The sequence below is a fragment of the Miniopterus natalensis genome, chromosome 3 (assembly GCF_054644295.1).
Source record: "Miniopterus natalensis isolate mMinNat1 chromosome 3, mMinNat1.hap1, whole genome shotgun sequence".
NCBI lineage: Eukaryota > Metazoa > Chordata > Mammalia > Chiroptera > Miniopteridae > Miniopterus > Miniopterus natalensis.
Genome location: NC_142083.1, coordinates 47,386,330 through 47,411,014, shown reverse-complemented (window position 1 = coordinate 47,411,014; position 24,685 = coordinate 47,386,330). Strand labels below are relative to the sequence as shown.

Here is a 24,685-nt window from a genome sequence, read left to right as displayed (position 1 = left end):
CAAGCCAGGAGGCGCCCTCACCAGCACCCCTCCATGCTGGCCCCGGATCTCGGACTTCCCTGCCTCCAGGCTGTGAGAAATAAATGTCTGCTGTTCCAGCCACCCAGTTGATGGGATTCTTTGTGGTGGTATGAACTGACTGAGACCATGTATATTAATGAGAATGCTCTGAATACGGAGAACACCGATAGCAGAGAAGGTGAAAGAGATCGCTGGCACCAAAAATAAAAACAAAAAGCAAAAACCTCCATTAAATTCTGAAGCTCCACTTGACAAGTTATTATCTCCCAAAGGTTCTTGAAAACTCCTAAGTTTGGAAACACTACCCTAAGGGAAAACTGGTGAAATTAGTATGCATTGCCATATATTAATAAAACCAACTTTAAAAAGTTATGACAGGAGAAACAAGATGGTGCGTAGATAACAGCTGCACCAGCCGCCTCCCGCAACCACATCAAAATCACAACTAAAATATAGAACCATCATCATCAGAGCCTCCTGAGATCTGGCTGCACAGAAGCCCCACAGCCAGGGAGCTGAAGCAGCACCGAGACCGGGAGGAGGGGCGGAGACGCGGGCAGATGGCCACTGAATCCCAGAGACACGGCCGCGGGTGCACACCCCGTCCGCGGGGTAAACCCAGGAGGACATCTCTGCTGTGGGGGTTTCCCGGAGGAGGGAGGGGTCCCAGCCCACTTTGAGCCCCCAGCCCAGGGCTCCAGGGCCAGGAAGAGACGTCCCTACAACTCCGGGCTGTGAAACCAGCCGGGACTGTCTCTGAGGGTCCTGGAGGGTGCAGGGGTCCCAGTCTTTCCTCTAAAGGGCCCGGCACGGACTCACTCGGACGCTCCCTCTGAGCCCAGCGCCGGGCAGCAGCCTGAAAGGACCCGGGACACTCGGGGAGGAACTAACCTGCCTGAGATCCGGGCGAGAGGCGGAGGGCGGCTTCCTCCCAGGCAGAAGGGCTGGCGGAGGCCATGGCTCCCTTGGCGAGTCCTCCCCGCACACAGCCGGCAGGCAGGCGCCATGTTTGAATCGCCAGCACGTGACTCACACCTTTGGCCCCGCCCCGTGATTCCCAGAGGCCCCGCCCCTCCCCACCTGCAGGCTCATCCAGGCCATTTCCAGGGGCTTTTCTGTGCAAGTGGCCTCTCAAGCCTCCTGCTTAGGACTTTCCTAAAATCTCCCAAACAAGCAGCAGCGGGCCCCATACGGCTTGATAAGTGACCCCAGGCCTGGCACTAGCAGCAGCTGCATTGGCTCATAGCTTGGCCTCTCCTGGACACCTCCAAGCCCAGCACAAGTAGCAGCCAACTACGGTTTGCTGTGTAGCTCATGCTGGGGGGCCCTGGGCAGGGCACTGGCACAGGCTGACTTTGCACCTCCCGGGAGGCCCCAGAGACAGTGCACCTGGTGGTCAACTTGACCACGATGGATTACAACCCTACCACCTCCACGAGTGACACTCAAGGGGTGCACTTGGTGAACACCAAAGCTCCATTGAAGTAAATCCTGCTCCATAGGGGTGTCTCCAGCACAGCAGCTCTTTGGCTGTAGTTGCAGCTGGTTCTCACTGCCGATTTGTCTGGGGGTCAGTTCCTCCCAGTGTCGCCAACTGCAACCAAAGCTCAACTACAACAGGTCAGAACACAGAATCCACACAGGGGAGCACCTAGAATGCCCAGCTAAGGTGACTGGGGAGGCTGAGTCACTGGACCCTACAGGGCACCTACTACACAAAGCCACTCTACAAATTCCAGGAGACATAGCAGCTCTACCTAATACATAGAAACAAACACCTGGAAGCAGACAAAATGTGGAGGCAAAGAAACATGTCACAGTGGAAAGAACAGAAGAAATCTCCAGAAAAGGAACTAAATGAAATAGAGCCAAACAAGCTACTAGATACAGAGATCAGAACTGTGGTTATAAGTATGCTCAAGGATATTAGTAAGACTATTATGAAAACAAGCGAGACCATCGATGACTTAATAAAGTACCAATCAGAAATGAGGACTACATGAACTGAAATGAAGAATAATTTACAGGGAATCAACAGTAGAGGACGCTGAGAATCAAATCAGCAATTTGGAACATGAAGAAACAAAAAACACCCAACCAGAAGAGCAAAAACAAAAAAAGAATCCAGAAAAGTGAAGATAGTATAAGGAGCCTCTGGGACAACTTCAAGAGGCCCAACATTTGTATTATTGGGGTGCCAGGAGAGGAAAGAGAGCAAGAAATTGAAAACCTATTTGAAAAAATAATTACAGAAAACTTCCCCTACTTGGGGAAATAAATAGACTTACAAGTCCAGGAAGCACATTGGGTCCCAAACAAGAGGAACCCAAAGAGGCCCACAGCAAGACACATCATAATTAAAATGCCAAAGGTTAAAGACAAAGAGAGAATCTTAAAAGCAGCAAGAGAAAAGCAGTTACCTACCTACAAGGGAACACCCATATAACTCTCAGCTGATTTCTCAACAGAAATCTTGCAGGCCAGAAGGGAGTGGCAACAAATATTCAAAATGACGAAAAACAAGAACCTACAACCAAGATTACTCTACCCAGCAAAGCAATCATTTAGAATCGAAGGTCAGATAAAGAGCTTCTCAGACAAGGAAAAGCTAAAAGAGTTCATCACCCCCAGACCAGTATTACATGAAATATTGAAGGGTCTTCTATAAGAAGAAGCTAATGAACAAAAGAACCTGACAAACAAAATAGATCCAGAGACACTGACGCATGCAACAGACAATCACATTTCAGAGGGAAGAAGGAAGAGGGAAGGGGGATGGAGGGTGGGAAGAGATTAACCAAAGAAGTTATATGCATATATGCATAACCCATGGACACAGATAATAATGGGATGAAGGCCTGTGGAGGAGGTGGAAGCAAGGTTGAGGGGGTCAATTGGGGGGAAAATGGGACTGTAATACTTTCAACAATAAAGATAAATTTAAAAAAAAAAAGTTATGACATGTATTTGTATAAGTCCAAACTTAAAGCTCTTTTTAAAATTTCTAAACATATCTAAGTTCTGGTGGCAGCATCTCAGTTGCTTTAACTTCTTGCCAGGGCCATGGGCTTAACCACTTGCTTAGTTCTACGTCACAGACCCAGATCCCCCACCAGCCAGTCAGTTCATCTCACAAGAGTTTCCATAGGCCTCAGTGGACGCAAACACAGTTGTAAATAACAACATGTCCTGTTCACCCATCACTCCAAAAACAGAAATTCAAGGGTCCTCCAAAGAGTGGGTTATCCTCATAGACAGAAATGTGCATCATATCATGATTTCCTCATTTTGAGGACACAATAAAATAATAATAATAAAAACAGTAATAATAATAATAAATATAAGGAGCAGGATGTCCTGCCACTAGTAACAAAACCTTTGGGAACACTGGAAAAATGTCTCCCTTTTGGTAGGTAGATTAGAAAAAATACTCCCTACAAATTATGTATCTCCATAACAGGTCACCCACTAGACCTTTTAGCCAGGAATTCTCAAGAAATGTACAAACAGTACAAGCATGGGTGGTAACTCAACTTAAAAAAAAAAAGAGTCTTCAGAATAAAAGGGCCACCCACCCCACTGAGTACACAGCAAGGTGGACATAACCCTGTAAAATTTAGAACTCCAAGAAGATGCAAAAAAAGGAAATGCTTTCAGAGATAAAGAGCACATTCTCTACAAAGGTAAATTATTTCTTTCCCCCCAAATTTCATATCAGCACCTATAAAAATTAAGTGACAAAACTTTTCAAGTTCTGAAGAAATTATTTTAATCTAGAAATTTCTACCAAACCGAACTATCAACGTATAAAATTTCATTTTTATATGCTCAAAGACTCAAAAAGTTTACCTTGCACATACATTTTCTGCACATGTATTTGAAGAGAGATATACTACAACAAAACTAAAACACAACTTGAGGAAAAGGCAAGAGATCAAGAAAACTCAAAAGTTCAGTAAAAAAGGTCCCAGGCAGCAGGTGTGAAGCAAGCACAGGACACAGTACAGCTGAACTCAACACTCAATGTGTGTGAGACAACTGGAAGCCCTAACACGGAGGGGACGGCATATAAAAAGGGGGTGATTACAAACTCCAAAGAAAGCAATAAGCTGTAAAATAAAGTCTAGGCAAAACTGTGAAACAAATTTAAATGTGGCATGATTCAAAAACATCAATAAAATATGAGATTTCATTTGCTATATATTTCAGTTGGCCAAAAGTACAGTGACATAAGATTACACTCTATCAGTCATTCATACTATCTGAATCTGTATTATATTTATTTACATTACCAATATTTGATAAGCACCCTTTCACTGCTTTCTAATTTTCAGAATCAACCAAAACCAACTTCATGAAAAACATAACCATACTATCATAAGTGAGCACAGATGTTTTAAACTTTGACAATAAAAATGTTAATAAAAGTTAAGAAATAAAAGAGACAAGATGGAAGAATATGCCATGATGCCCTATTCTTATTAAGTAGATGAAAATCCAGAGATGCTAGCTACAGTTAATAGATAAAAAAATAGATTTTTAAGTATATTATTTAAAAGTATCTACACTATACAATTTTTCTCATATTGCTTTTTTTTATTTCTGGAATGCCTTCCCTGCAAGTAACCATCATGAAAAACATCTGTCCTATAAACACCATTCCTGTGCTACATTTTCTCAAATCACTCAGAAGAAGTGCAGGTCTCTCTCTTTTTTTTTCTCTCTCTCCTCCCCCATTAACAGATTGTGAGTTACTTCATTATGTCATCCAATATATTCTGACCTGCATTTCATGTCTGATGTGCTTTTATTGTCACCTGATTAAAATTTTAACTTCGGTAGAACCCTTGCTTGTTTTATTCATCCTTACATGCCTTAGGAACAGACACAGTCTGTCTTTGGACTTCCTAAGTAACTTATAGTAACCAATAGTAGAATCCAAACTATAAATGAGAGCAAAATAATGGTTAGTTAACACTCTCACATAGATAAGTATGTGTACAATTTAACCAAAGTTGAGATTATTTTAATCATTAAAATACCTGCACTAGGAAGTGGGCCCCATTTTGAAGGAATGCATCATTTCTTATTGGTAATTTTGTATTGACTTGGGTTTTTTGTTCTGGAAAAATGAGGCTATTTTTCCTGGATACATTTAAGATGCCATCTTTTGCTCGCAAAGGGTCCACAGCTCCAGCAGGAATATAAAGTGCAGAAAAAAACAACCTCACATCTCCTTTAGTTCCTCCTAGTCTTGTAAAACTCAAGGATAAATATCGTTCTCCTGGGCTGCTTTCAATCTTCTGGTTTTCCATAGGAAAAAATGTTATTAGGCCATAAACATCATCACTATCCTGAATGTAGAACAAAAGCTGTGGATAAAGGAATGAAATATTAAAATGTAGAATTCCCACATCTGAGATTACCAAACTGTTTATTTTCTAGGCTATTCTGATTTTTAATATTTATTTATATATCATACCTAAAACTGATCACTTCTTATATTACTAGAGTAAAAGATGAGTCCAAAACAAATCTGAAAACCTTCCTAATTTATAGTTTATAGAATATTTTAAGAGTAAACATTTTATCTACAGAAGGGACAACCTTGAGCAAGTGAAGCAATCATCATTTCCAAAGCCAGTGTTTTTCCCGTCACATCAAAGTACACATAAATGTGGTTTGTGTGATCAAATTCTTTGGCTCTTCTACAGCAGAGAAATACTTACACGAGTAAAGCATAACAAGAGGCCTACCTCTGCTGGTTCGCTCACTTCTGCGCCTCCACGTACTGTATGAGGCAGAATCTGCAGTAGATAAGCTTCTGCCTCTTCTGGAACATCATCATCAATGACAGTAAGAGGAATGGATGCCAACATCTGGCCTTGTGCAAAACGGAGAACTCCGGAACTTGGTCTGATATCGTCTGTTACTGGTGAGGGATCACTGCTATTCCGTGTCAATACCCAGTTCACTGAAATATTGCCATGGGTGCCACCATTTCTAACCACTGTAATATTTTCAAATCTAGAATTTTTTAAAAGAAATATATAGTCACATAATACACTCTAGTTCCCTTAGATGAACTTTTCTACTGTTTAGTTGGCCATCAGACAATGGTAAAAACAGACTCCATGTCATAAAGAATGATCTGGGGGGGTAGCCGGAAGAGATTAACCAAAGAACTTATATGCATATGTGCATAACCCATTGACACAGACAATAGTGCGGTGAAAGCCTGGGGAGGGGTTGAGAGGGTGGCGGAGAGTGTCAATGGGCGGGGGGGGGGGGGGGGACATCTGTAATATTTTCAACAATAAAGATAAATTTAAAAAAAAAAAAAAGATGATTGTTTTTAATATGAAGGGTTTGATATGTAAATATGTCCTAGGAAACTACCAAAACAGGAATTCACGTGCATATTTAAATCACTCCCAACGTAGGAGAGAAAACAGTGAGACCGTGGTGGAGAAAATGACACATACTCTCAAGAGTTCAGCATTGTGTCCAACACCACAAATATTAAATCTTGGAATAACATAATAAAATGATTGTAGCAACAGGTTTAAAATAAACCATACCTTGATGTTGTATCTTCATCAATTATAACTGTCCTTTCAAACAAGACACTGTTGAATGAGAGGACTCCATAAGGTTTGTCATTTGCCTTAATGGTGACTTGTACAACAGAAGGGCTTAATAGCACAGCATCTCCCTTTAAGGTATCTTTTAGTAACACAACATGAAATGATTCAGCAATCTCTGGTATGGTGTCATCAACTATTTGAAATTTCAGGTATGATTCATGAACAAAAGGCGGAAAAACAATAGTTGTATTTGGCTGAAGATCAATGAAGTCTAAGTTTTGCTGGGCATGCGCTGTTGAATTCCCAGTTACAACAGCATAACTGATTGAAACTTCATATTCATCAGATCCAATCAGATGTCCACTGTCATTTTTTCCACGAACCACTGGAATTATGAGTATGTGATCTTCCTCGGGTACCAAATAAACACTCTGAATGAATCTCACAGGACTATCATTTTTCTTAATGATGATCTCAACTGAGCTCCTAGAAGCATTAATCTCGGCTCCCCCTTCTACACTTTTCAGTTGAATCAAAAAAATTTCATCATTTTCTGGTATCTGTCAAAGAGATATAAATTGTGGCAAAACATCAGTAACTAAAACGCCTGCAAGGAAACCAAAATGTAAAAAGTCACTATGTTTCAATACAATTACATAAAATTTAAAAATCTTTAACTGAAGGGAGCCTATAGAGAGACCTGTTTAGTGTCCATTTACTGAAATATTTTCTAAAAGTAAATAACATTTTAGATAGGGAAGGAAAAGTTCATAAGGCAATGGTATGAACAGGTAATGGAGTATAGGTATAATGTCTTTCAACCCTGATCAACCTTTAGATAACTCTACTGATTTGACAGTAAAATGAACATATATTCTTACTAGTTTTGTTAGGCTGGTAGGGTCAGAAACACCATTCAAGGTCAAATAATATCTAAGAATCTGGAAAACTACATTAAGCATCACATACAAATTATTAGTGTTCAACCATGTGATTTATTCTTGTTTCTTCCTAAAGAGTTTCTAATCAGATGATACCAATCATATGATTTCAAAAATACTCACCATGCCTCTCTGGAGAACAAACTGTTAAGAGTCACTATTAGAAAATGCTGACATTGTTCAAAATATATATATACTCTGTATATATTGTTTGTAACTACACGGAAATCCTAGGGACAATCTCCACTGTGCTGTTTGAACTTTCTGTCACTATAAATTCTATTTTATGAATAAAAGTGAAAAAAATATATATCTTTTTACCTCAATCAATGTCAATCACTGTAAGAGGTAAAGCTACTTATCTCAAAAAATAAAGTATTATTTCACTGATGATCTTTTTCCTCCCAACTTTATTGAAGGATAATTGACAAATATAATATATTTAAAGTGTGCAATGTGATGATTTGATATGCATACACACTGTCGAATGATTACCAAGATCAAGATAATTAACAAACACATCCATCACCTCACATAGTTAACTCGTGTGTGTGGTGAGAATGTTTAACATCTACTCTCAGCAATTTCCAAGTACACAACACCATAATTATTAGCTATCATCACAATGCTGTACATTTGATCCTTATAAGAACTTTTAAGTTTAAAATTAAAATGTCTAGTTAATCATTGCCCCAAATTATAACATTTTCACTTTTCCAGGTTCTAAAAACAAAAGATTTGTTACCTTCCAGAACCTAATATTGCATATGTTTCAAGACAAACACTCTTTTCTAATAATGTCTTCTAACTTGTTTTTTTTCCCTTCTCTTTGGACTTGTGATTGGGTTTCATGTCTTTTTGTAGGAAGGTAAAGAGATGATTATAAATTCCCAGCTATGTCTTCCCCGCTCACCTGAGCAATACTAAGATTTTTTATTTTTTTTTTTTAGTAAAAGTCATGTTTTCTCTTGTTTAGCTCATGGGGGATAAACTTGCACATTACTATTCAAACTCATTCTTTCCTTAGCAGTCATATCTCAATCCTTGGCAGCTTCAATGTGCAATGTAAAAATAACTAAAGCCTTCCTATGAATGTGAACATTTAAAATATCCAAACAAAAGAATATCAATTACAGTAAAAATTTCTTTGCTTTTACAGTAAAATATTTATGCTGGGTAAATAGTCCTCAAAACTGAAATCACTAACAAAAATCAATCATTACTGTTTACAAAATGCTTAGATTTTTGTACTATGTGTGGTTGACAGTTATATTCAGATTCATCAGCTTTTAGATATACAATTTAATGTGAATTATATAAGGTAAATATTAACACGATATATTCCAAAATGACTATTTATAGCTAAAGTATGACTGGCCACAATATACTAACTTAACACAGGACTCTTTCTTGAATAATTTCAAATACTGAACACAATTTAATCTTTGATATAATGTTCTCTAACATGTCTGTAACACAGAGTCCTTGTCCCATTTAAGCATTTCAGAGTATCCCACCTCATCATCAAGTACTGTCAAGTTATAAACTACTGTTGCTATGCCAGGGGGAAAGGTGATATTTCCTTTAACTGGACTCAGATCTTCTTCTGGTGGATTTGGGCCACCCTCTACCTGCAAAGAAATACATATAAAACAGTTCACAAGAGTAAAAAGCATTATTGTGATGTCAGCTGACAAAAAACTGAAGTTTATTTAAAACTGTTTTGCAAGAAATATACTAACCTATATGTAAGTCTGCCCTTCCAATGAACAGTCAAGGCCTATAACTATAGACCTTGACTATGATTACATTAAACTACGTGGTTTCTATGAGCTTTCTCTTTTATCTCAATTACTGTATTAAGCTTGAGAGAAAAAACTTGTATTTTTCTTGAGAGGAAGGTATTCAAAATTAGTAAATTCTTTTAAGTAATAAAATCAAATACCAGTTCTACTATGGACTGTGCAAGGTATTTAACCACTCTATGCAGCATTTTCCTCATCTTTAAAATGAGAGTAATAATATATAACAGCTTAGATATGAGGATTTAATAAAATCATTCCTTTTGAAAAGTATTTATTAAGTACTCTGTGGCTGACCTCTTTTAGGTACTAAGTATACTGCAGGGGACAAGGCAAACTCCCAAACCACCAGGATCTTACCTTTAATGAAAGGGAACAAATAATAAATAAATAAATGTGTATGTGTCAGATGGAGATAAATATTATGGAGAAAAAAATTAAAAGGGCATGAGGGAGACTGAGTGCTGGGCAGAGTTGTTGTTTATATGCAGTGAAAACAGCATCAGAGGGAAGCACTAGGACAATGTATAGAAACGTTAAGTGCTCCACAAATGGGAGCTGTAACTATTTCAAAAGAAGACTTAAGAGCCAGTAAAATAACTTCAGACATCCACAGCACAGTTGAAAACTGATGATGCCTTGTCCTTTCTACAGTCAATTTTTTACACTTTTCCCATATTTATTATCAGAAAAAAATTCAAAAATATATTATCTAAGTGGATATTCCTAAGTACATGAATTATTGCTTAAGGCTTCCTCTGTAGAACTCAAAGGACGGCTGCATATTTAATTAGTAGTTCCCATGTTTTTCATGCTTTACTGCCTTATGCCAGTTTATTTTCTTATGTAATTAACATAACCACCATATGATGTAGGACCCCACAAGCACAAGTAAAACTCTTCTATGCGTCAATAGAATTATGTTACATAAATCCAATTACCCATTTTATTGATATTATAATTAATAATTCAGATATAAACTGGTATCAAGACTTTCTAATGTGTTAATGTTTGAAAATAGCATATGACCGTGTTTTGGATCTTATGAAACAAAAATTAGTTGAAGATTTAAATATGTATCTCATAAAACAGCAATATGATGACACAATGATTAGCATGTATCAGTGAGCAATAAAATGGAATGGTTACAGCTAGCACCCTAAGAAAAACACCTCACCCACAGCCTATCTGATTCACGTCAAATGCTATAATATCTACGGACCTCCACAGTGGAATGCAACTGCTTTTCACACCATCCACTAAGTGCATTTTTAAAAATGGGAAATGCAAATGGGGGAAGACTACATAGTAAAAAACTCTGTATGAGCCTAAGTCACGTATGGGCATTTAAAAAATGTATATCCTTGGAAAGGTTTATCTTAAAGTTTCTATTAATTTTATAGAATTAGCATTATTAGTATTATTCCCTTTGTGGCTTATTATTTTTCTGTATCTAAAATGATATGTTGTGTTCCATGTAAGCATAGAATGTTCAGATAACAAGGAAAACATTTTTATATTAACCATGAAATTTATCAGATAATAAAAGCATTTACTTTCATTTCATTTTCATTAAGGGTCGTATGTCTTATACAAAGAACTTTGACTTTTAAAATTGTAGCTATCTGGTATGAAGTCTAAAAAGTTACCACTTAAAATTATTTCAGGGTAAACGTACCTCAAAAGTCACAGTGACCATTCCATAGGTTCCTTTTTCTCTGATGAGAGTAAGAGGCACAGATTCATTTCTGCCCCTGGGCTCACTCACTGTGATTGAGAAAGGCTATTGGGAAGAGCCAAGACAATCAGGCACTGATCAGAGGTGGGAGGTGAAGCAAACTATTACCTTAGAAATACTACATTTCCACAGGCAGATCAAGCCACACTGTACTCATAAGGATGTGGTATTTCCTGGCATTAATTAACTTCAGCTAATAAAAGCACTTAAAAGGTTAAAAAAAGGAACATAAAACTAGTCACACAAAAGATGTTGGTTCTTAACCTGGTTCTACCATCAGCTACCTGTTCCACTGAGGAATCTTAAAGGTCATCTAGTTGAAAGATAACCGATTCAAATGCTCGCAGGGGCCCGGGGCACAGAAATGAGTGGTGCCTGGAGACCAGGGCAGCTCACTGCAACGGCCACTCAGCCTTGCTCCCAGCCACTATTTCCTCCTCATTGCTGTCAGCTCGCCATTGAAAAGCAGGCAACTGCTAATGGCTTTTTCAGGATGAGCGAAAGAAGGGGCCAGGACTTCAGATGAAATGCGCTGGCGTGGCCCGCTGAAGCGCAGCACGGGAGGGGGGGGGGGGGGGCGGCCGGGTGCGCACTCGCGCGGGCAGTGGGGCCAGCTCCCCAGAGGATCCAAGGCTCAGCATCCCCACCTATAAGTGGGATAGCCACACCTGGCCCGAAGGGTTGCGACGAGGTTTCATTGCGATAATTAACACCAAGCGCTTATCCTAGCGCCTGACACACAGAGAGGGTTCGGTAAACGTGGGTGATAATTATCATCATCATCAGTGTTATCCTCAGCAGCCGCATAATCATGGTCAAGGCCGGAACCGAAGCAGCCTCTGTAGCAACTACTGGGAGCTCAATAGTTACTTAGTTCAATTTTAGTCATGCAGGGCAGCTGCCCAGTCAGGCCACAATAGTCATGGACCTGGGACCAAAGCTAGAAACAAGAGTTCATTCCCAGAGGTTAAGATGTACAATGTCAAAATTAAAAAAGAAAGAAAGAATCTTTTAAACAAATCAGTATGAGGTTAGGGAAGATAAATTACGAGTGCAGTGGAAAGGCAGTAGGGAGGGAAATTAACTAATAATTCTCCAGCATTCAAATAAAAATAATTCATTAATTTCTGTAAATGACAATATAATGGAGACTAGAAAAATGTCTACTATATTGACATTATCCACATACCCTTTTTAATAAAGATACTGCAGTTGTGAAGATCATAGTTACCTGTAGCCCATCGTGTTTCAAAGATCACTTAAGATGACATATAATATACCAACTGTAGTAGCATTCTAAATTGGAAAATAAATAAAAAGCTGGAGAGTGCCACATCATCTTTTAGGAATGATAATTAGTAACATGATTCAAAAAGTCTCCATATCAGAAAGGTTATTGTAGTCTAAAACTCTGTGGCAAACTCCAATTGTATTTGAGATAAATTTTGTTTTATTTTAAGAGTTGGGACCTGTCTTCTGTGTTTGTGTCTAAAGATAAAATCCTCTGGGGGGTGGGAAGAGATTTACCAAAGAACTTATATGCATATATGCATAACCCATGGACACAGACAATAGTGTGGAGAAGTCTTGGGGGGGGGGGCAATGGGTGAAGGGTGGAAGGGGTCAATGGGGAAAAAAGGGGACATCTGTAATACTTTTGATAATAAAGATAAATTTAAAGAAAAAAACATAGAACTGGCCAGGGACACAGGAATTTGGTGATAAGGGAGAAAAAAAACTGCTGAGCAAAACTGAGGGGAATGACATGAAGTGGAAATATTAATTAATGAGAAAATCTCAGGGTAGAGATTGACGCAGATATTTTAAACGCTGTAATATATGCTATTCAATTTTAATTTTACTATAGGTTTTTTCAATATTCTTTTAATATGTTTTTTCTTATCTCGGAGTTACACCCAACTTTTAGAAGAGGCTGACAGACAATGCTTTCTTTAAGTGGCAGTTGGGAAAATCAAGCAAAAAAAACTGGGTTACAACATCTGCTGCAGACTGAATGTTTATGCATACACACACACACACACACACACACACACACACACGCACACACACCAAATTCATATGTTTAAACCCTAACCTGCAATGTGATGGTATTAGGAAGTGGGGGGCCAGGTCATGAATAGGATTAGTGCCTTTATAAAAGAGACTCCAGAGAGCTCCCCTGCCCCTCTGCCATGTGAGAACACTGCAAAAAGACAGCTGTGTATGTACCAGGAGCAGGCCTTCCGCAGACACAATCTGCCAATGCCTCAACCTTAGACTTCTCAGCCTCCCAAACTATGAGAAATAAATTTCAGTTGTTTTTAAGCCACCCAGGCTATGGTATTCTATTATAACAGATCTAACCAACTAAGACAACATCTGAGTTAGAGACCACCAAAAGAGGTAGCAAATGAGTCAGATAGAATGACCAACAGAAAGCAATTAGGATAAGGCATGATCATGATCATATAGGCCTCCTCAATTCAAAGAAATCTTTGGTAGGACAAATGGACAGTCTATAGAATGTGGAATAGGGATGGAGTTGGAGCAAATATTATTTAAATATCAAAAGATAATGATACTAAGTAACATCATGACAAATAATCAAAAAATTAAACTATTATCCAACAACCACAAGATTAATCAAGTTGTAACTATACCATATTAAATGAAATAATTCCAAATGCATTGTCATTTGATAATATTGTCACAGTAACAGTCCTTGGCCATCCAAGCTTCACATTTGCTGAAGGTTTCTAAAATAAAAGCCAAAAAATAAATCAATAAATTAAAAATAAGAGGAAAGAATAATCATTTTAACAGAATTTCTGTCTTTAAGTAAATTATTAAGAATATGAATAAAAATGCAAGAATACTGGTTTGTTTTGGGGTTTTTTTAGAGCGAGGAAGGGAGAAGGAGGGAGGGAGGGAGAGAGAGAAACATTGATCAGCAGCGTCCTTTACATGCCCTGACTGGAAATTGAACCTGCCACCTTTCAATATACGGGATGATGCTCTAACCAAGTGAGCTACCTGGCCAGGGCTCAAGAATACTTTTAATGCACAGATTGAGAAAATACATTCCAACTAAGTCAACAAGATAAAAAAGTTTCAACAAGAATTCTTCAAAATGTTTTGAAAATCATTAATCACTGACTATTAAAATAGAAATTATTATAAGTAATCACCGAATAGTAACACTGTGTTATAATTACTCTGTCATTACTAGGATGCCAGATAATAAAGCGAGCAGTATGAAATTCTACTCCAACATGATTCTTTTTCTTATACTTTAGAAGGTGCTGGAACTTAAGAATTACTTATTCCACAAGTCATAGAGCCAAATTAAAGATAAAATATTAAAACAAATTTTCTAATAAATGTGAGAAATGTTGCATTTCTAATAAATGCAACATTTCTCATTATTCAACAGCAGCATACAGGAACATAAAAAAGCATGCACAGAAGTAAAACATGACTGTTTCAAGTATCATTTTCATAAAAATGTAATCATACCAATGTAATCATTCAAAAAAAAAATTCTCAATGCCCTTCATAAAAATTAACTAGAGCATTGTTAACAGTCATTGCCTCAACCTAACAACTCAACCAATAAAGGACAATTAAACCTAAGGCTATTCAAGCATTTTTCCCAGGGGTACTCCGAATTTATTCTAAGGCACAGGGACCTCCCACTTCCATGCCTGCTTTTTGTATCCTCCGCCTTTGAACTCAGAAGTCACGGTCATTCTTTGTGCATCTGGTAGCAGGGAAAGAATAAAAGAGAAAAGGGCCAAAGGGAAGACAAAGTTTTCTTGAGCATCTGTCATGACAATTCCTAAATACGCTGAATGGATCCAAACACTAGCTGTAGGATCTTCAAAACAAGATTGCCTGAGAAATAACCACACCGTGGAATTGCCAAAGAGGTTTTCAGTTCTGGCTTCTATGAAAACTACTACCAGTCACCTGAATTGGCTTATCTCCAGAGAAACAGATTTTTAAGCACTGCAAGATTTTTATGAGTTTAAGGTTAAGAGTGGGGGAAGGATTTACCTGTAATGTTAAGTGAAAAATAAAAGTTTCATCAGGCTCTGGTAAGTCATCATCGCATACTGCTATGTACACTGTCCTATTTGTTTCTCCAGCAGGTATAAACGCTGCAGCGTATGTGTCAAAAAAGTCTCCAGTGTCTTCTCCTTCCAGCTATCAAATGCAAAATATAGATAGCTCTTACATAGCAGTGGTAGGACAAGCAAAACTGATGTCAATGGGAGCAATCAACAGGGAAAAACCTGAACCACCCAGCGACACTAATGTTTATAAATGGGATGCACAAAGGCAAATAGTTAACAACTGATAAAAATCACCTTAAAAATTTATAAAAAGAAATGATCCTACACAAAAACATTTGTTTATGCTCCTGAAGGAAAAGAAATCATTACATAGACAAATAATAATTATAAAGGAAAGTATGATGTCAATATTTTTTCTCTGCCTCTTGATTGATCTGAAGTGGATTACAGCAAACCTAACAAGATAAATTGGAGCTGAAACTCTCCCAAAGAAGGGTTGAAAGTAGCTTGCCAAAATATATCAGAAAAATTATTTTCCCTATCAGTTTCAAAGAAACTGCTCTTACCAAAACTTTCAACATAAAATTTTATTTATATTCTCCCACAACTCCAATAAAGACCCAATTCTTTAAGCATTCCAAATTTATTAGACATTATAAACTTTTCCTTAACTTTTTAAGACCTCATTCTCTAATATAAGCATTGCTAATAAGATTCTCAAGGAAGCAATAATTAGGAAATTATAAAGCAGCTGCTCCTTGTGCAAATCTAAATGAGATTTCTTTTGCTACTAGAAAAAAGAACTACGATTTAGTACAAATAAAAAAAATGAAGGACATGTATAGACAAATTTTAGTCAATTTCAAGTTTTTGTTTATAATAAATTAAGTTTTAAATACTTGATCCAAGTAAGTAGTCAGAGGTGTTGGAAAACTTGTCCTCATACCTTAATATAAAAAGAGGCACTGTCTTTTAGAAAGTATTAAATATCAAGAGCCACTGAAACAAGAAAAAAAGCACAGTAATCCAACCCAAAAACTCATTTAACAATCCAAAATATGCAAAAATCAATATGTATATAGATAGTTTCATTAGAACAACATTTATAACAGCATAAATTGAGAGCAATCTAAATAAAAAAATAGTTCAAGAATGATTGGGAAATGATGACACCACTATCAAGAAAAGCTGAGAAAATAATAGACCAACCTGAAAAAATTAAGATACAAGCAAAATTATATGTGCAAGATTATCAAGTATAATATATACTCAAACAAAAAATGAACTCAATAAATATATACATCTATGTAATAAATTAAAAACTAAAAGCAATGCACAAAAGTACAATATTGGGTTTGCTTTATAGGTAGTTTTCTCTTCTTTGTCTCTTTTCACAATGTTTCACAATGTAAAAATTTAACCTACTGCTTAAAAACTTATTTTTGAAAACAAAAGTTTCAAGCATTTAGGGGCTCAAATATAGTAATACCATTAGCAGTCATATGACAATACTTTCTGGTTAAACATAAACACAAAAACATGCACACTCAATCTATCTAATAATTAAACTGTGTGTAAGATAGAGCAAGAGTTTAACAAATTCTACCTAATTTCAACGTAAGTTGACCTACCTAATTTCTCCTTTAAAAAAAAAGAGAGCTCTCTGACATAACTAAGAGTTTTTAATTGCTATTTTACTACTTTTATGTATTTCATATATTTTCTTAAAGCTGCCTGACAGTAGATAATATATCCAACCAGAGATAACCAGAATCCAAATTACCCTAATAAAACTTTCTTTTACTTAGAAATACTTATTGATATTTTCATTTTATTTGTTTTAAAATAAACATATGAACATTTTAAAATAATCATTCTATATCTTTAAACTACTATTATTGCCAAACGCACATGCTACCTTGGAGCACTCTATGAACCTACAGAAATGGAATAGTGTATATGCAAATCATTTGTCACGATCAAACTACTCAGAATCTCAAACAATTACAAAAATTCTTGTCATTGACACTAAGAAATTTCATATCTACTTCAGTAAGACTAGAATTACAATCATTTCTTACCCATACAATTGCTGTGACGTTTGCTGGCTCTCCTATTCTTTCAATGACGAGACGAATAACTGTTGTACTTGTTTCATTAACAACAAATTCTGTTTGTCCAGCAAACCTTATTTCTGTTTCTCCAAATACAAAAGGGATGAATAAAGCTGAAAGAAGATTTACTAATAAAGATGCAGAGGGCATCCCTATAGGAAAAAAAAAAAAAAAAAAGATTTTGTTCACACAACATATTTAATATATTTTCATTTGGCTGTGTTTCTATAGATATAAACTGAGTGAAGAGTTAGATAGTAAGCAACTAAGACATAAATACAGCAAATATTAAGCCATCCAATTCAAATGTGTGATCACAGAATTAAATTAAAAATAATAAACTCTTCTATAGTTCTCTTCTATCGTTCTCATAACTATGTTCTGTTTTTCGGCTTATATATCAAGATAATAGTCATAACTAGCCTTAAACTTATTTATCAAATTTAGTTTATTAAAAAAAATTTGACCCTCCAATTTATTCTAAGAAAAACATAAGTAGTAACATGGAAACTGAATTAAAACCCATCTTCCCCCAAATGAAACTAAAATACAAGCAAAAACTAAAAAATTATCAAATGGATCAATAATCTTAATGGAACTTATTCATCTATTTATTTGATCATACAAATATGAGAGAACTCTTGAAATGGATACATAAAGCAATTGAAACAAAAAACTCTATAAGTAAACTGATTTCTTTGTTGTGCCTATTTTTTCTTAAATTTGTCTTATTTAAAAATGCTTTTTAAAAGTTTTTAGCTATTGCAAGGAAAAGCTAATCCTTTCAAAGAACACAGATTTCCAGGACTTGAATTTCTCCCATTTTACTAGCTAAAATACTAATACCACTTAGAAAATGTCCATGTTGCTTTAGAAGCAAGCAAATTTGGCAACGTGTGAATTTCCATAACTTCTGTTGTTTTCTTCTTACTACATGTGCATGTTTGTGAGTCATCAATATTGTTCCTACTTTCAGCACTGTGCGACTCAAGTGATTTCAAAAGCACAACAGTGCAGTGGCCTCCTGAAAGCTGCTGTTTTGTAATGTAGATGTACCTCTAAAAATGTGAACAATTTATCTCACGGATCATTAAGATTCCAATGGATGATGTGATCAGTCACACGAACATAACAAGTTCATGTGTTTTAAAGGAGAGTTGCATTACAAACTCTATGAGCCAAAAATGCTTCCTATTAATCTCTACCTTAGTCAAGAAGTAATAAAATATTCATGTACGTGGTATTTCCTCAGGACAATACATGGCTTTATGTTTAGTTCTTGATATACTTTAGGGTTTCAATGCAATTTTCTCACTCAAGTATATTCAAACAACACAGTCTGAGATTGCTTAATGTCTCACATCCTTATGGCAACAAAATCCATAGACAGGGATGCAGAGTTCAGATGGAGTGCAGGAAAGAGACAGGCCAGTAGGGACAGAGGTCCTGGAGGGCTAGGGCACTTTTTACACCTGTGCCTTCTCTCTAAGGAAGCCTGCCATGGGCTAAGGGACCCAGAAAAAATAAAATAGGTCTCCCTTACCAGCTGCAAACTCCTCCTTGACTTCTAAGTCAGGAACATTTATGGAAAGAAAGGAAATGAAAAATATGAGAGACAGAAGGAAAAAGGCAAAACCTGGGTGAGGCAGGCAGGAAACTGGGAGCAGTTCTGGACTGAACCAGACAACTGAAGATCTTCGGAGGGATTCTAAGGCCAGAATGACTTCATACCTCACTTGTGACAAATAGTGGGAAAGGAACGAACTAGGGATGAGAAGGAATACAGACCTGAAGAGGATCACCTTTGGTCTATCGTGATTTGGGGAGAAAAATCTCAATTCCTTGAACATGAGATGTGACAGAACCTTGAGCTCAGAGAAATAAGAAGACACCTGAAAAAGTCCTAAGTGAGAAAGAGTGAAAGTGAGCTAAAGCGTGAGAGGGGGGGATCGTGAACGACTGGCAACGTAAGTTCTCAAAATTTGTCCTGCATAAGAATCAACTCCGACCTTTCTTAAAATTCTTATTCTCACACCCAGAAATGCAGATCCAGTGAGTTTATGGCAGGGCCCAGGAGTCTGCATTTAACAGGCAGCCTGGCTGATTCTAATGCAACTGATCCTTGGGGTACACCTTGAAATACACTGTCCCAGAGCGTGAGGAAGAATGTGGGGAATGTGTCCTGGAGGGAACATACAATAGAACACATTTGTAGCTTTGTTAATTACTGAAATTCTCAATGCCATATACTTGAAATTTCTGCATATTTCCTCATATATTTTCTACATATTACTATATTGCATTTTAAGATTCCATATATCCTACAGAAAAGTTGTAATGACCTATAGAAAGTAATCAGAACAAATGATTATATAGTATTGTCCTAGATACTTTATACACAGTAACACATTGAATCTCTACGAAGAAGGTGGTAAAATTAACCCCATTTTATAGCTGAGGAAACAAAAAAAGACAGATTAATTAACACATGCAGTCTTACTTAGCTACGTAAGTGGCTAGGCAGGATTTGAACCCAGGAGTCCACCTTCGGACTCTCTACCCAATAACCACACTATATTGCCTCTTACATTTCATTCCTACAAATCATACATCTCCCTCATGAATAATATGGTAGATTACTTATGCTACACATTTCAAAGCATTCAAATATTTTAAACTCATGGGCAATAACCAAAATTACCATAAAACTGCATAATTATAAGTCTCCTAAAAGTCTGCACCTTATTAGTATGATAAACATTAGATTTATTTAACTGAAGCTACAGTATCTCTTTCACAGCATCTTTTAATGTCAGGACCAAGGAGTTCCAATGGTGTGTTCTTGCAGTTTCCCAGGCAATTAGAGCTCCAAGATCTTGTGGTTAAGTCACTAAATTCATTTTAAATTGGTGTACATCAGTGAGTTCTGGGATTATGCAAAATGAACAAACAAGCATGATTGGAAGAGCCTCAAATTCTGTGACATCATTGATAATTGAATCTCCTCCGCTTTCATCTTTTCAACTTATAAGAAAAGTTGTTGAGGCAAAGCTGGCATTCAATGGAAATTAAAAGATGAAGAAAAAGCTTTGAAAGTAAAGTTCCCATTAGAAAACAGGCAGACTTAAATGAATGCCAAACAGTTCTTTTTCAGAGTAACTAGGTACATTTTCCTCTATCTACTGAAAATCTAGCCTTTGGAACCCTATTAAATTCAGAAGACTAAGCATTAGTAACTGACATAATACTTAAGTCTTACATCTATTTCAAGTAACTTTTTCTCTCATTAGATTTAATAAAAGTTTTACATAACCCATCAGACCACCTATTATTTTTAACCTCTATAAAATAAATGTCAAACATATTTAAAGATCATAATGTGTTTAATTCACATTCTGTTGCAATTCTAGAAGAATACTTTTGGCATCATTGTGTCATACTTCTGCTCTGTAATGGCCTGATGGTCCAAAATTCTCACCCTTTCATTTCCAACTAGCATCCACGGTCTCTTCACACTTCCCCCTCTTGCTCAGTGTGATTCAAAGGAAATAAAAACTGTCCCTGCCAGTAGATCTCTTATCTCTTAATAGATCTCTTATTGTGTTCAAGCAATATGAGATCTAGGTTACTTTCTTGCTTCTAATTTCCTGAATTATACTATGAAGTTCTGACAGGGTCCTGACAGCATGCAGACACAAATTCTTAGGTTCTTAGATTCCAGTAATCAACCTACCCAACAAGTCACCTAATTCTGCAAAAAATAAATTAAAAAATAAAATTAAAATTAGGAATATACTAGAATAGCTCCTACGATGCGTACTGGTTGCTTTCAGAAGAGCAGCTGACATTTTAATATCATCTGTATACTTAGCCCCTGCTCTCCAATGTGCAACACCCTATGCCAGTCACCGAGGGCACGAGGACCCATAAGATATGGTCCTTGGCTCCAAGGTATGCACAGGGGTGGGCAATCAAAGTCAACAAGACACAATTCTGAGACTTTTGCTTAAACATAAGAATGCAGATTCCCTCTGCCGCTGGATTCAGAAGGATAGTGTTGATTGGGGCCAGTTTCCTCCAAAGCCTGGAAATAAAGCCAACACGGCCAGACAGAGCTAAGAGGCAGAGAGGAGCCAAGTCTTGAACATCAAGCTTAGGTTCCTGAGTTCAGCTTTGCACTGCCTTTTTGTTACTGAGGCAATACACCGCATGTTTTGCTATAGCCAGTTTGGGTTGGATTTTCTGTCATTTGCCACATCCATATTTATCCACTAATCTCAAATCTGTGGAAGACTTCTCGTCCTCCACTCTGACATTCAACAGTCTTAATCTTTTCTAAACGTCTGTGGAGAATACCACACTACCTTTCCTATTCTCATGCAGTTATTACCACCATCTGTAATATCTTCCCCTCCACCTCGAAACTGACGACTATTGAGAAAATTTCGGATACGGAGGCAAACAAAACACGTCTTCACAAGAGAACAAAGCAGGACAAGGGTGGACCACATTGCCTTACTGTTCGGAAAAAGTGAATGCCCTTCTGATGGTCACAGGAACCCTAACATCATGCTTCTTTACATTTGCCTGGCACTAACTCTGTTCTCTTGCTTTTTTCTGGGATGCTAGCTCTTTCTTCCCTTTTGAAAACCTACTGGTGTTGGCTAATTTTATTCCCCACTTGGATTACTTAGTACATAAATATACTAAATGCCATTTATAAAACAATACTCACCAACACAATATATCACAATAACCATGAAATTCTAAGTCTTGTTTACCTAAGATACTACCTTCCTATCTTGCCTTAGGAGAGGTAGCAAGTATAGTATATTCTGAGTAAATGGGAACAGTCTTCATTTTAACTTTCAATAAGTCTTTAGAAATAAGGAATAGAGCAAAATAAGAATCAGGACCCAAGAGATGACAATGTAAAAAAAAACATATAGATTCAATTAACTTTGCCGGTTTTGTAGTAAACCTTTTGTCGATCTGGAAGTTAACTTTGTCTTTTTAAGTTTTAGAATAAACAGATGTACAACATCTGGGAGTGGTGAGACAAAGTGAAAAGAAAAAGATTATTAGTGCAGAGTTGACCTTTTAGCTTCAGCTGTTGTCTTGTCAATGCGGTGGCAAGCATCTTCCCACGGTATGACCATCAGGTAATTAATACTGAAAATATGATCCTAATGGAGCAAGGTTTTCAAGTTTAGAATTACTTGAATTCTATTACATTTACTAAAGGGCATTCTAAAACTATAGAATTACTCCTGTGGAACAAGAGACGTTTTATCATTCATATCATCAATTATTCAGCCTCTAAGAATTCTTAATCTATGTTATTTGTACTTGGTCAGTACTATAAAAAAATTGACCTTTTCCTTCCTCCATACAAGACAGAATTTAAATTTGCAACTTTCAAAATAAATCTGTTACAAGTAGAGAAAATTCTAAATATTTTTAAATGATAAAAGGGATAGTCTTACAGCTATTTAAACTATGTGGGATGTTTATTACCTTTATTTTTATTTTATTTAAAATTTTTAAGAAATGGTTAAAATTTTTATTTAAAGTTTTTATTTTATTTATCTTTAAAACATATAAATATACATGAAACAGTGTTAAAAGGAAAAAAACGTAAACAATGAAAAGTAAGTTTCCCTCACACCATCCCCACCAGCCATATGCCTCTCCTACCTTGTCAATTACAGTTATCAACTCCATCTGTCTCAAGAGACAATCTACGCATATATGTCCATATGAGAAAATTCCTGTGACAGATTTTGTTTTCTTCTACATGCAGACTACAGGAATCAACGCTTTTTTTTAAGATGGTGGTAGATGACAGATGATAGATGATAGATAGATGATAGATGATAGATAGATAGATGATAGATAGATAGATAGATAGATAGATAGATAGATAGATAGATAGATAGATGATAGATAGATAGATAGATAGATAGATAGATAGATAGATAGATGATAGAGATAGATAGATGATAGAGATAGATGATAGATAATGATAGATAGATGATGATAGATAGATAGATAATAGATGATAGATACAGATGATAGATAGATGATAGATGATGATTGATTGATAGATGATAGATAGATAGATAGATAGATAGATAGATAGATAGATAGATAGATAGATAGATAGATGATAGATGATAGATAGATAGATGATAGATGATAAATAGATGATAGATACATACTAGGCTTCAGTGTAAACATTCATGATGGGAACATGTTTATTGTCTCAACTACATACCATCATCATTGTAGATCTCATCAATAAAATGATGGCTTCCATTGATTTTCACTATACCTACTGATTCATCCTCCAGGGAAAGGTAGACAAAATCTGGCAACTTGCACTTTCCTAGACCACACATCATCAAACCCACATTAATCAAGACTACTTGACTTCTACATCTGGAACAGAGTCGTCCTGGGACCCTTTACATCATTCTGATGCCCCTCACTCTGTCCTCTGTATGATCTTCACTTTGCTAATTCCACGTTTTCCTCTCTCTTGATTTACTTGGCTTATTTCCTTGTTCTGATGGAGAACATTCTCCAGTAATTTCCTAAAAAAAGGTGTATCAAGATAAACATTTTAGGTCTTGTATGTTAGAAATTATTGTGATGTTAATCTTCCACTTAACTAATACTTTCATTGGGTATTGAATTTTAGGTGAAAAAAATTTTTTTTCATTATTTTTGAAAGCCTTGTTCCATTGCTGCTGTTAGAAAATCCAAAATCCTTTTGATTCTGAAGTGCTGTATGTATTTGCTTTTTGAGCTGTTCCCTGCTCTGGACAGTTCTCTTTGTCTACAGGTGTTATGAAATTTCACAGGATTTTTCTTGGAATGGGATTATTTTTGTCCATTTGGCTGAGCACTGAGTCAGACTCCTTCAATCTGACACTTATCCCTCAGACCTGGAAAATTTTCTTATGTTATTTCACAATGACTTTGCCCCCTTCCATTTTGACTGTTCTTTCATCCTTAAACTTCGATTATTTAATATTGGTATTCTGGGACTGAGCCTCTCATTTTCTTATATTTTATTCTCTCTAATTTCTAATTCTTTGATTTTGACCTACTTTCTAAGAATTTAATCCATCATTAAATTTCAATTCTCCTACTAATTTTATTTATTTACACTATTATGTTTTCATTTTCTAAGAATTTAATGGTATCCTGTTATTTTTCAATTAAACTAATAACTTTTATCTCTCAGAAAATACTGATTTTTAAAAAGTTTTCTGTTCTCTTTATAGTCTCTGTTACCTCTAAGTTGCTTTATTATTTCAGAATAATAATTTATCTTCTATATAAGGAGATTTCTTCAGCTGTTTGGTAATTCTTGGTTATTTAAGTAGGAGTAGAAAATG

The 24,685-nt window shown here is 36.4% G+C and overlaps 1 protein-coding gene across 1 annotated transcript in view; it reads right to left on the bottom strand.

The window, feature by feature from the left end:
• The window catches only part of ADGRV1 (adhesion G protein-coupled receptor V1), a 404,143-nt gene extending 382,353 nt beyond the window's left edge, over nucleotides 1-21,790 (bottom strand). Inside the window, exons 1-10 of the mRNA XM_016216159.2 lie at nucleotides 21,644-21,790; nucleotides 18,250-18,337; nucleotides 17,247-17,431; nucleotides 15,146-15,295; nucleotides 13,750-13,845; nucleotides 11,030-11,134; nucleotides 9,067-9,180; nucleotides 6,603-7,168; nucleotides 5,778-6,048; nucleotides 5,064-5,393 (exon numbers count right to left, since the gene is read on the bottom strand). Coding sequence (XP_016071645.2) covers nucleotides 5,064-5,393; nucleotides 5,778-6,048; nucleotides 6,603-7,168; nucleotides 9,067-9,180; nucleotides 11,030-11,134; nucleotides 13,750-13,845; nucleotides 15,146-15,295; nucleotides 17,247-17,431; nucleotides 18,250-18,337; nucleotides 21,644-21,790 — 2,052 coding nt within the window. The remainder of the gene's footprint in view (nucleotides 1-5,063; nucleotides 5,394-5,777; nucleotides 6,049-6,602; nucleotides 7,169-9,066; nucleotides 9,181-11,029; nucleotides 11,135-13,749; nucleotides 13,846-15,145; nucleotides 15,296-17,246; nucleotides 17,432-18,249; nucleotides 18,338-21,643) is intronic.
• Nucleotides 21,791-24,685: the final 2,895 nt, after the last annotated feature.